The sequence below is a fragment of the Diachasma alloeum genome, unplaced genomic scaffold (assembly GCF_001412515.2).
Source record: "Diachasma alloeum isolate Michigan unplaced genomic scaffold, Dall2.0 Dall_scaffold_00394, whole genome shotgun sequence".
Classification (NCBI taxonomy): Eukaryota; Metazoa; Arthropoda; class Insecta; order Hymenoptera; family Braconidae; genus Diachasma; species Diachasma alloeum.
The window spans coordinates 112,782-125,944 of NW_021680533.1; the positions used below are offsets into that span (position 1 = coordinate 112,782).

General features: G+C 37.1%; 1 protein-coding gene across 1 annotated transcript; it reads left to right on the plus strand.

Annotated features, from left to right (window-relative positions):
- Positions 1 to 8,283: 8,283 nt before the first annotated feature.
- LOC107041928 (digestive organ expansion factor homolog) lies at positions 8,284 to 12,958 on the plus strand. Its single transcript, XM_015262742.1, has 2 exons — positions 8,284 to 8,484; positions 9,823 to 12,958. Exon 2 carries the CDS (start codon positions 9,837 to 9,839, stop codon positions 12,192 to 12,194), a length of 2,358 nt encoding a protein of 785 aa, XP_015118228.1. The 5' UTR covers positions 8,284 to 8,484; positions 9,823 to 9,836; the 3' UTR covers positions 12,195 to 12,958.
- The last annotated feature ends 205 nt before the right edge of the window (positions 12,959 to 13,163 follow it).

The window sequence follows — 13,163 nt, forward strand, 5'->3', positions numbered from 1 at the left end:
TTAATTGAATGATTCTAGTACATTCAATCAGCTCATTTTTTATTAAATATATTTTCCTATCTTCTTTTTCAATGAAAAATCATGAAAATTCATGGAAAAGTCGAGTTTTTTTCAATAATATTGAAAATAAAACAATGAGGGCTGCTTATTCAAATGTTAATAAAACGTTTGTTTTTCGCGGGTTGCTGGGTGTAATGATGTGCCAGCCGGCTTGCGACAGTCTTTTGTTTTTGCCTGTCAAAACCTGTCGTAATAAATCTACACAATCCGTGCGAATTTATTCAAGAAAAATGGTTAGATTGTATGCAATTGTGAATTGTAAAAATTCGACGATAGACAAATATCGTTTTTTCTCACTCCCAACTGAAAAAAAAAGGATAAAAGAAAGAAATGGATGGAAAATTGCGGTGATTTGTTACCAAGTGATCAAATATCGAAGTCAGATTGTTATTTGTGCGAGGTGCGAGAGAAAATAGTTTTAATTATTGTGTTCTATCAAAACATTCATTCATTTATTTTTTGTTCTTCATTTATTTATTATTCAATAATAGGGGCACTTCGATGACGATCAGTGACAATTGAAAGACGGTAAGGAGAGGCTGAATGCTGATGCTGTACCTACTATTTTCATCAGGCGCCCTCCAAGAAGAAATGGTAAGTGAATGAATGAAAAAAAAACATTTATAAAAAAAAACTACTATCCATCTCAGCACCTACAACTCAAATTGGCCTGACTCTCAATAATGAAGAGACGTTGATGGAGACATGTCTTCCAACCTCGTCTAGCATTATTGATGAAGGTGAAGGAATGATGGTTGATGCCGATGACCTTGGAGGCATCCAATGCATTTCCTTGGATAAAAATTGTGACGAAATCGCTGCACTCAAATCCAAAATTGAACAATTGGAAAGGGACAATGAGGCTTTGGGGAGACAGCTGGTAGCAGCAAAAAAGAAGGTATTATTTTTTGCCATTCCATGCTTAAGTAATGAAAAACCAAAAATCGCCATGAATAGAATTTTATCAGCTACGTAAAAGGCCTTTCAATATTTTCTCTCCGAATCAGTAGTTATCGAGATCGATGAGTAATTTGAATGGTCAATTTCAGTAGTAAAGTGAGGAGCCACAAGTTGATTTTTTATATTTTGTTAAACATCTAATTATTTCAATAATGAGTAATTCTAGGGTAAATTAACAAAAGAGCTTCGTTATGAAGAATTTCCGGATCCATAAAAGAGGTATTTTGACATTTCCTATGAAAATGACTCATTAATGAGCTAAATGGATAAATGTGACAATTGGAAGAAGTTATTTTTTAGATTTCGTTACTTATCCAATTATCTCGTTAATGAGTGGGTTTCGGACAAAATGTCAAAAGACATTTTTTGCAGGAAATTTTCTTCGTTACAAAGATCTTTTGACATTTTATTGTCAAACCACTCGTGAACGGAATAACCACTCAATTGATGAAAATGTTGATATTGAATTGAGACGGCAAGTTGAAGAAAGATAGTAGATTTTCCGGTAATGAGGGGTTTTATAGAAAAATGTCGAAAGACATTATTTGTGAGGAATCTTGGGAGCTACCAAAAAGGTCCTTAAATGATTTGATAATTATAAAGATAATTGCGGAATTAACGCATATTTTAGGGCTCATAGGTATAAATCTAGAAATGTTTTTTCATTCGGTGATTATCTATAGAATGAGTGGTTTGACAAGAAAATGTCAAAGCATATATTTGTTCTAAATTGTATCAGCTAAAAGAATGGTCTTTTGACATTTTCACTTGAAATCAATTGGCTTTGAGATAAATGAACAATTAACGAGAATGTTGAAATTTACTCATTGGGGTTTCGGGCACTTCCCATATCCTATATTCCAATTTCCTGAAACAAATATCGAACTCTGAAATTGTAGTACTTCTACAAAGTTTTCATCCACCTTTCATTCTCATTTTTTTTTGTTCTCTAAAATGTTTTCTTATTCATTGAGTGTCTCAGTTGTGAGATCGGAAATTGGAACAATGAGGGTTGAAAAAGTGAGGGTCAAACGCTAAGAATCAAGCTTAAGGGTCTAACTCAAAGGTAACTGCAGGTCAAGCGTGAGAACTTTGAGACGTTCATGTTAGGCTGAAGTATGGTATAAGTATACTTGGTCTTTTAGCTTTACACGTAAGTGTAATAATATTATCCTTGTACTTCATTCTAGTCGTTCGATTTTATTTTTCACAGAGGAGGAGAAACGTGATATATCGATCTACCATATTTATTTTCTTTAAGAACCAATACTCACTTATCAATTTTCTTGATTTAAGTAAATTTCTACTATTTTTTCATTTGTTTATCACTATCGTGTATCCTCAGTCATCGCTATACATTCCATTCGTTTCATCTCCTCTCTCCAATTTTCCTCGATCATTTCCTCCATAGGCCCGAAACAGTGAAGAGAAGATGGAAACTTTCATGGTCAATTTAAAGAAGTTTCTAAATGATGATCAACTGTTAATGCTGCAATGCGCAGATTCAGCGTTAAACAGGAAGCGTTGGTCTGAGGAAACAATCAGGAAAGCGGTTCGAATTTTGTGTAAGGTCCGCGTCGCTGGATATGAATATTTGCGATTGGAAGAACACCTTCCTCTACCTGCATACTCCACGATCTTCTCGAGAATTTCTCACATAACATTTGAGCCTGGCATTATATCCGAAATAATCCAATGGCTGGGAGAAAAAGTGGCTCAGGATGAGACTCCCAATGCTCATCTCTGCGTTTTAAGCTTTGACGAAATGGCAATTCAACCGGCGGTGGAATATGATCGTGGCCTGAAGAAATTTATTGGTTTAGTCACTCCAGAACTGGCACGAGACGAAAAAGAAGCTGGCACTCAAGCATCACACGCTCTGGCAATTGTGGCTCGTGGAGTTACATCCCATTGGAAGCAGCCTGTTTCTTATGCATTAACTGCTGCATCTCTCGACAGTAAGAAACTGTACGATTTTTTACTGAAGATTATTGGACTTCTTAAGGATGCAGGAATTCACGTGGTATGTTTGTCATCGGATTCAGGGCCGGGAAACCAAGCGTTGTGGAATGATCGCGGTGTTCACAGTATTGACAATCAATGTACTCCTTCGTTCCCCCATCCTCTTCAAGAAGGAGAAAGATTGTGGATATTTCCAGATCGTGAACATTTATTGAAAAATATGTGGTGCCAATTGGGAAGAACGGACTTCTACATTCCGGAAGACGTTCGAAACGCCAATAACCTACCTACACCAACAGTATCTATGAAATATGTTGAGAAACTAGTTGAAGGAAATGATTACGGACGCGGGGGAATTACGATTGCGTATAAATTGAAGCTGGAGCACGTACAACCTGCAAAATTCAATAAAATGGACGTTAGGCTTGCGCGTGAAGTTTTCTGCCACGAAGTTGGAACTGCTTTGGTTCTCTTGGCTAAGGATGAGAAATCAGACATGCCTCGAGAAGCAAAAACAACGGGGTGGTTCATTTGTCATGTCCATGAGTGGTATTCCATCATGTCTGCTAGACATAAGAGTGATGCTCTTGGTAATAATGATACAACTATCGCTAAGAGGCAGAAACTTATGAAATTCATAGAATTGATAAAACGATTACCGTTCAGTCAAATTGGTAAATCCAAATCCCAACGCAAGCCGATTCAACGTAGAATTGAAATGGCCACATTGACCGCGTTCCAATTCCATGAAGAATACGTGCTTTCTGGAAAAATGGAATACTTCCTCCCGAGTCGCTTCGGCTCCAGTCCTTGTGAAAATATCTTTTCTCAAGCAAGAGTTGGTGACATGCATCCGCGTCCAGTCCGTCTACGTCATAAATTTCACCTCGCAGTGGCTATGTTCCTGAAAGTGAGCAAGAGCTCTTCGTATTCAGACGACGAAGAAGCTTATTACATTGACTGTTTGAAGGGACGTAACAAAGAGAGCAAACTGGTGGAACAGGGGAGTGAGCAGATGGAAGATTTCGTCCTAGAACCGTGTCATTTAACTCGAATGCAAAAATTTGGTGTCTACTACGTTGCGGGTTGGATTGCACGTCAACTCTATGGATCTTGTGAGGATTGTAATCAGTCAATTGTGGCATCAGAGGTTGATCGTTCTCTTCCTTGCGGGTGGACAGAAGCCATCAGCGCGGGGGGTTTAATTCACCCGACAGGCCAGCTGCATGAAATTGTCTCCATTTCCGAGTTTGATGAAAAAGGCGGAAAATAAAATCCTCCAATTGGAGAACCTTTTAGAGCGTCTCGTAATATCCATCAGCCAGAAGATTCCACCAGAGCTCTACGTACTTTTCTGCAGCAAGCATGACATTGTTAAGGCGGGTATCAAAAAATTCCTCGATTTACGCGTGCATGTTTTTGCTCTCAATACATCTCAACCGGAAGTCGTCGTGGAATTCGCATCAAAAAGCGGTTTTATGAGAACTTCTGCTCCATCTGCTGGAAAGCGCAAAGCCTCGGACCGAAGATGAAGGATGCGGAGGAACGTGTGAAGGGATCTTGGATAGCTGTTCATAATTAGGGGAAGTTGAACATTTTTATTTCTTGAGGGGACTTTGCACAAGCTTGAAATTGGTGGGGAGTTTTGATCCACTATCCCATTACGAAGAGTGTCTAGTTCCCTACTAGTTTTCAAATATGTACAAAGTCTCCGTGTACAGTATCTAACAGAAGATGCATTCTTTCAGTTTACGAGAGTTGTGGTAGGAACTCTGAGGATCTTCGTTCTCCTGACGGTCGGTTTCCAGGATTCCTGATAGAATTTTGACTATGATGCAATGATCACCAGTATGTTTATATTTCTTTTAATCATAAGTACTGACAGTTTTCACATTTTCCATTTATTTTGTCTTTACGTTTTCAGGTTTCGAAATCATTGAAATTTTCCATCCATTGACTTCGTGGATTAGGCCTACAGGGGATACCACATTTAAAAAAACGCGTCACAAACTCTACCTCTTAGGTGACGTGGAAAGAGTTCCGTTAAAAATATATGGTATACCTAAGAGTCAAAAGTATTCATTTTGTCCCACCCTCCCCTATCATCCAACATCATTTTCTTTCGCCTTCTTGGAACTGAAAAACCTTTATTTTTCAAGTCGTACCATCAAAAACTTTGATGAAGCTCACTGCTTCTTGTATTCACATCTTGTCATTGGTATTTTCTAGCACCCAAGAAAATGCTTGACTCTTATTAGCTGACCCTTATTTGAGCCTTATTGGTTGCTATCATTTTAGTCTTATCACTTCCACTCTCGTTTTGCCCACATTCGTTTAGTATTTATTCGTTTGACAGTTATTTTACTCTTATTTGCCCAACCTTCATTCATTTGACCCATATTTCACTTTTTTTGATTGACATAAATCCGTTTAACCCTTATTTTACATTTATTGTTGACATTTATTCGATCTATACCATAGAATCCATTTAAATGTCTGTGGAACCGAAATTTAACCAAGACTGTCGTTTGCCTCACGAATTCATTTTGCCGTATTCTCCATCATTTATTATCAAATTCTAATTAACTCTATCTATCTACAAGAATAAAAAAAAAACTGACCTGGCTGGAATTTGAACTCTCGACGCCAAGGAATTGACGAGGGGTAGGAGGTCTGTGTCGCGTGAGGGGAAGAGCCTTAACAGCGCCGCGTGCGGCGGCCAGACTTACTTGTCCCCTGTTTTGGTGTCGGCGAGATCAAACATTTAGAATACCTCCCTATATCATACCTTAACTGAGAGGATGCAACACAGGGATAGGGTTTTTTTTTATTTGCAGTGTGTATAAATTTTGTGTGTGGAAAGTCGGATGTGCTGGGATCTGGCGGAGAGGCGGGTGCGCGCGCAGAGGGGTGTTTGGGGGGGATTTTATGAGTGTTTTTTTTTTCAAGTTTGGTAAGGTAGTTCTTTTTTATTTGTCAAAATTTATTGAGGGAAGATTATGATTCCTTTGGCGCCACGAATTCACATGTATTTTCCATACCATTTTTCCCCAGGAATACTGGATAAATAATGGAAAATATCCCTCTCAATTAATTTTCCCCCTCAATTAATTTTCCAGGATATCAACGTTTGGCTGTCAGAAAAAATAGCTATTGGCAAAAACTACCGGTGAAGAAATGACGCCGGGAAAAAAAAATTCGGGAAAAACGAATATGGAAAAAAAGCGACATCATTGGCCTCAATAACCCCCCGTGACCCCAACAACCCTTCTGTCTCTTTTTTTTACTTTTCTGATTTCTTGTGATCCTTGCGACTCGTCTCTTTGTGACCCTGTCTCGTGATCTTTTTCGTGTAAATTGAAAAATTGAAAATTGAAATATCTAAATAAATTATTGAGATAGAATTTTTTCATGATGATGATAATGATAATGATTCATTTCCACTATAGGTTTTACACCTTATACCGTTGAAATACATTTTCCGTGATTGATACATTTGATACAATTTGAGGTGCACGTTTGCAATAAAACATAATGATGAAAAGAGAGATTTAGCTGTCTTATGGCCGGAGGTATCATAGGTAAAAAATAAAGAATATATACATATATATACATCACTGCAACGCAAATAAAAATGCTCATAGAAAACAATTAGTAGGGGAGGGTGGGGTAAAATAGACACTTGAGACTTTTTTAAAAATTATTCACAACTCAGAAACAAATTTATCAATTGAGCTCAGTTTAGGCTTGTCTCAAAGGGAAAGAATTGTTCTTTGTATTGAAAAGAAAATTATTGAATTTCATTAACGTTTCAACCCCTCATTGACATTTAAAAAAAGTCAAAAGTGTCCGTTTTACTCCAACCTCCCCTATAGTCGAATTTTTTCATTATTTTTCCCGTAATCCTGCGAAAAAATGGTACGGAAAACATATTTTAAATCGTGGCGCTAAAGGAATCGTAATCATGCCTTTACAGATTTGAAGATTAAGTGAAGGAATCATTTGGATCCACTGAAACTTTGGTCTGAAGAACATCATTTTTGTGATTTCTTAATGCAATAAATTTGGAATTACTTGGTTGATATCTATTCAGACAAGTTCTTTGGTCGTGATTTATATGGATGGAAATTCTAATCACATAATTTACAACAAGATCCCTCCACTCAATTATTTCCAAAAATATGATTACATAGATTATCACGGTGTCGTAACAGTAGAACAAACCTTCGGTAATGTTTCACCACAGTAAACCATTGAAAATGAACTGGTGCTCGTAGATAAACACAAGCCAACAGAAGGGTTAATTAATCTCGTTTGTCTCCTTCCTACTTCCGGCATGCATTTCGCAATACTTCCCCGCTCCACAGAATCTAATGACGTTTTTCCAAGGTTTTATTTGTGGTAATGTGGTATTTCAATTCAGCACCACTTTTCCGCGGTTTGCATGACGAAAATCGAGAATAATTCATCGTTAATGTTTATTGTGTTTCATGCAAATGACGAATGCAAAAAAAATGTTCGTTTTTTCGATTGGAATCTGGCGAATGAGAATCAATTCGAGGAAGACTCATCTCGCTCGCACTCAATGCTTTTTATGTGCATTGAAATTCAGCAGAATTCTGCATCAGTTCTTATCTCGTAACTACAGGAAAAAATATTTTTATGATGTACAATAACGTCACGAGTTCAATAAACGGTACGTCATTATCGCTCAATCGCATACGGAATAGAGTCATATCTGTTTGCGGAGGTGATAGGGATTTTATATTTGATTAATTAGTCGTTAATAGATTAAATAAGGCCGTAATAATAATAATTTTATTGCAAAATAGTATGAGCTTTAAGGCCTTTTACATTCCCTTCCCATAGTATATCTCAATATATTATAGCTTTTGCCGCATCCCTAGGAACTTACAAAACGAAGATTTTGTATAGATACATTGCAAAGGGGAGTTGACGACTATTGTCTAATGACTGTTGAATATAAGGCAGTATTAATTTATTCCATTTCAATATCCTGCTCTTGGTTGATCTACGAAAAATATCGAATAAACGTATATATTTTCACAATTGAAATAAATATTTATTTATGATCTGAAGCCCTCAAAACAATATTTTGGGCAAAGATTTTATGCATTCAGAGGCTAATTGTTAATTAGTTAGGGAATTGTAAATAGTAGCGAATAATTATATTTTCTTGATTGAATGATAGAATTATTAGATTTGAACGGAGCGGAAAAGGTAATGGGAACAGCCAATTACTGGCGCTGTGTCAACATTCCAATCACACATAACCTCTCATTACTGTACCAATTGTACACGTCGCCTTGTCTGTAATTGGCCTTAATTCGTAATTTAAAACGTGAATAATTATTCAAAGTCGATGGATGAGTGAAATTCCTTATTCAGAGCCCAAAAGAGTTCTAATAATTATTGGCAATTTGTTATTCGACTTTGAAGTAGTTGATGGAAAGTACCTTCTTTGAGTGACAACAAAAGCACGTGGGTATTATCATAATTATTATTCCAATTTCAATTCGTACCAAATGGTTATCAGACCCGTAGCGATGATTATAATTAACAATAATCATTAAAGGATGCATGTAAATACGTAAAATATCAGTTCTATTGACAAATTAACAATTGATTCATTTTTTGCTTCCGAATGGAAGCTTTGTAATCGTGATTTTTTTCGATTTCTGAATTTTGGGTGGGAAAATGCCTAGAAATGTCATGAAACGTGAAGAAATGATGCTTTTACAAAATGTCTGTATGTGTATGTACATGTGTGTTCGTGTTTCCAAAACTGTCCCCATAACTCGAGAATTATTGAGGCAAAGATGCTGAAATTCTGGCTATTAATTGCTACTACTGAGACTCAAATTTATGCTAAAGTTCAGCTCGATCGGTTGAGCGGTTCCTGAGATATCGCGATTCATCGAAAATATTTTTTTGCCGATATCTCCCGAACCATTCGACCAATTCGATTTTTGTTTCAAAATACTCGTCATCATGATACCTATTCAATTGGATTGAAAAAAGACCATTACACCCTGAGCAATGTAATTTCATTCTCGTTTTTTCATTTTTTCGTTGAAATTGCTAGTTCGCCCGATAACTTAAAAAATAATCGAGATAGAAACTTGAAACTTGGTATGATTTTGGTTTTATGGTAACAAAGTTAGGGATTTTGGATGAACGAAATCGGACCAGTAGTTTCGGAGATATTCACTTTTGTATGTTAAACTCTTTTGCTCAATATCTTAAAAACTATTGGTCCGATTTCAATTATCTTTTCTTCAAAATGTGCGTTTTGATGTCTATATAGATCCAACAAAATAAAAGTACCCTTCCATTGAAATTTTTTAAGATATCCTCGTTTTTGTATTTTTTTGGTCGGAATTCACTTTTGCACACTATGACATGGGTAAACGTCAGGGAAACTTTTTGAAACTTTGGCTTCTAGTTAGGATTATCAAGGAACATTCCTATATCAAATTTTAGGTCGATATATTTGATAGTTCTTGAGGTGGAACATTTCACCCAAAATTCTTGAGAAAAGAAAATTAACTCATCCATATTTCACCGTTCATTTTCACATCAGGATAACTGAGAAAGCCATATAACATGAATATATGGTTTTATTTTTTGAAAATATATACATTGGGATCCATTCGGAAACCTATTATCCATTAAATTGGTAGAAATGAAAATAGGAAAAAAAAAAATACGTGGAGAGTAGCAGTCATATGTAATCTGTCAAATCGCATCTATCGCATTGCTTGGTTTTCATCAAAAGTGATTATTCGATTGAAATCCTTACGAAAATCATAATTTCAGGTAATGTGAGCAAAATGGCGAGAGGTAAGCGACCAATTCGTGGAGGCAAACAAGCTCATCGCAACTCAAAATTTCAGAAACCAAAACCAAAACAGAAAAAGGGGAAATTCAATTTGCGAGAGGCTTCGTATGTTAAAGATCGAGATGCAAAGAACGCTGAGATAGAAAATAGAAGAAGAATACTAGCAGAACAAGAGACGAAGAAACGCCGACATGAGTATGAATCTTCAGAAGAAGAGGAGGAAGAGGACTCCATGAGGACTCTCCTCTCTACGTTTTCTAATAGTTCTCAGAAAAAGAGTAGAATAGCTATTGAGTCTGAATCTGAGAGTGAGGAACAAGACGACGATGATGATGAACATGAACAGATAATCGATGAAGGAATTGAAGAAGAATTGAATTCCGAAGCTGAAAATTCTTCAGATGTAGAGATAAAAAATGAAAAAATTCAACAAGAAGTAGAAGATGCAGGAAAAAGTGAAAATGAAGGAGGAAATGGGGATGAGGATGCGATAATTGAAATTCAAACAAAAGAAGAAGACGAAGAAGATGAAGAAACCTCCCGTGAAGACCAGGGAATAATAAAAGATCCCTTTTCCCTCCACCTGAATCACGATCTGTCAGACGAACTTCACGAAATCCTCTCCTCTCAAACTGCTCCCGAGAGCCAAACGATAACCTGGCCGATCCTGGGGAGACTCGTCTCCCAAATCCCCAAGATCCCCAACTATCCATCAAAGTCCAAGACCTCGAAAATTCTAGAAGCTAAACACTTTGCAATACCCGGCTCCATTCCCTCAATAATCTCCAAAATCGACTGGACGAAGCTCTACATCAAATCCCAGATCCAGAACAACCTCACAAGAGCCAACTACCTCAACATAAAAGACAACCTAGACTCGAATCCTAGTGCACTAACCCCTCTCCAAAAAGAACTATTCTCCATAATAAACAACTACCAGGATTTGATGTACCCCGCGAGGACCTTCTCAAACGAAAACGAGATAAGATTCGTATACTGTCTCCACGTAGTAAATCACCTTCTAAAGACGAGGACCAAAATCCTGCACCACAACGCAAAGCTCTCCAAGTCTAACAAGTCATCAATGGGCGAAGTACCTGACGAATATCGAGATCAGGGTTTAGTTCGTCCCAAGATCTTGATAATCGTCCCTTTCAGGCACTCCTGCCTCAAGATCGTCGAGGTCCTTATCTCTATTTTGATCGGAGAGGAAAAAGGAGGATCAGTGATGAACAAGAAGCGCTTCCTCGAGGATTTCGGAGGAAGCGAGATAATCATGCCTAAAAATAACCCGAAACCTGAGGACTATGAACAGACCTTCAGAGGAAACACTGACGACACTTTCAAGATTGGAATTTCAGTAACGAAAAAGACGTTGAAATTGTACTCGGACTTTTACTCCTCAGACATCATAATCTCTTCGGTTTTGGGGCTGAGGATGGTGGTGGGAGCTGAAGGCGAGGAAGAACGGGATTACGATTTCCTGGCGTCGATTGAGCTGTTGATAATGGACCAGACTGAGCTGTTCTTCATGCAGAATTGGGACCACTTGCTTCATGTTCTCGATCATCTCCATCTGCAGCCGAAGAAGCCACACGATACAGATTTTTCGAGGGTCAGGAGCTGGTGTGTCAATGGATGGTCAAAGTATTACAGGCAGACTCTCATTTTTTCTAGTCTTCAGTTGCCTGAGATACACGCGGTGTTCAATAAAAAGTGTCAGAACTACGCCGGCAAAGTTAAGGTGGTAAATCCTTGTGTTCCTGGAACTGTTTGTCAGGTTGTGGTGCAGTTGCCCCAGGTTTTCCACAAGTTTAAGGCTTCTAGCTATGCGCAAGCCATAGAGGGACGAATGGAGTTCTTCTTATCAAAGATTCTGCCGGAGTACAAGGACAGTATCATGAATCATACGATGATATTCGTGCCTTCTTACTTTGATTTTGTGAAGCTTAGGAATTATTTTAAGAAAGAGGAAATGAGCTTTGTGCAGATTTGTGAATACACGAAGGACGGCAAAGTGGCGAGGGCGAGGGACATGTTTTTTCATAGTGACGCCAACTTTTTGATTTATTCTGAAAGGTTTCACTTCTTTAGGAGGATCAGGGTGAAGGGGATCAGGCATCTCATTTTCTTCGCTCCTCCGACGTTTCCAAGGTTTTACTCAGAGATGTGTAATTTAATGCATGAGGCTAATCAGAATCCTAAAGCTGGGACTGAGAATAATATGACAGTTACGGTTCTGTATTGCAAGTATGATGCCATGCAGCTGGCGGGGATTGTTGGGACTGAGAGGGCTGGTAAAATGATTGGATCGGACAAGAGTGTACATATGTTGATGACTGGGGATTAGTGAGTAGAGTGATGATTAATAAATGTTTTCTTGATGAAATTGGTTGGAATTGATAATTAAAGTTATCTCATTATATAATAAAAAAAATGAAGAGATTTAAAAATTCAGGAGACGCCCCTGATTCTGACCTTCATCTGTGACCCTAATGATGCACTAAGAAAAAAATATATTTTTGCCAAATATCTATTTACTTGAAAGAAGTATTTATTTCTTCAATATCGTATTTCTCTAAACGTATCATATTAGTTATGACTGAGCAAACTCCCTCAATAATTATCAACATTAAAAAATTAATCAAAATTCTTCCCTCTAGAAACTAAGAAATTTAGGAAAAATGAATAATCATTGGAGGAGTTCATCCAAGATCATGTGCAATATAGTCGTCCTTTAGAGCAACATTATTGTGATAATTGAAACCTAATCAGACTCGCTCGGGAATAACTCCATTGCGAAAATACAATTTTAAAAAAAATTAATGCTTCTCTCAAGTAAATGAATATTTAAGTTTAAATTTAATTGTGTGCACAGACGTCGAGTTTTTTTCATGTTATTAATTGTTAATGTCTTGTATTTCCATTGGAAGGATTCTTCGTCAAGTGGGCCACCTATTTTCATCATGTCTGCAAATTCATTTAAGGTTGTTTTTCCTTGGTTGCTATATTTTTTTGGGGATTTTTAAGATTTTTTCCAGATTTTTAATAATAATAGGAGTCTAGGTACGAGACAGATGAACGATTTATCGATTTTATTCACTCTCAACTTACTGGTGGGGGAAAAATTATTTTAAAAATACATAAAAAATCAATTTTTTTCTCAGCTTTCTAGTAAAAATATTTTCAAATTTTTTCGAATAGAAATAAGCACAAAAAATGCGAAAAAACTAGAAAAAACAGCGTAAAAGCGTGATTTTGAACCTTATGGCCGGGTTAATTTTGATGAAAAAATTCAAGGATACTTCTGTTATAACAC

Excerpts from the sequence above, each read along its gene's own strand:
- LOC107041928 (XM_015262742.1), top strand. The coding sequence starts at position 9,837 with ATGGCGAGAGGTAAGCGACCAATTCGTGGAGGCAAACAAGCTCATCGC.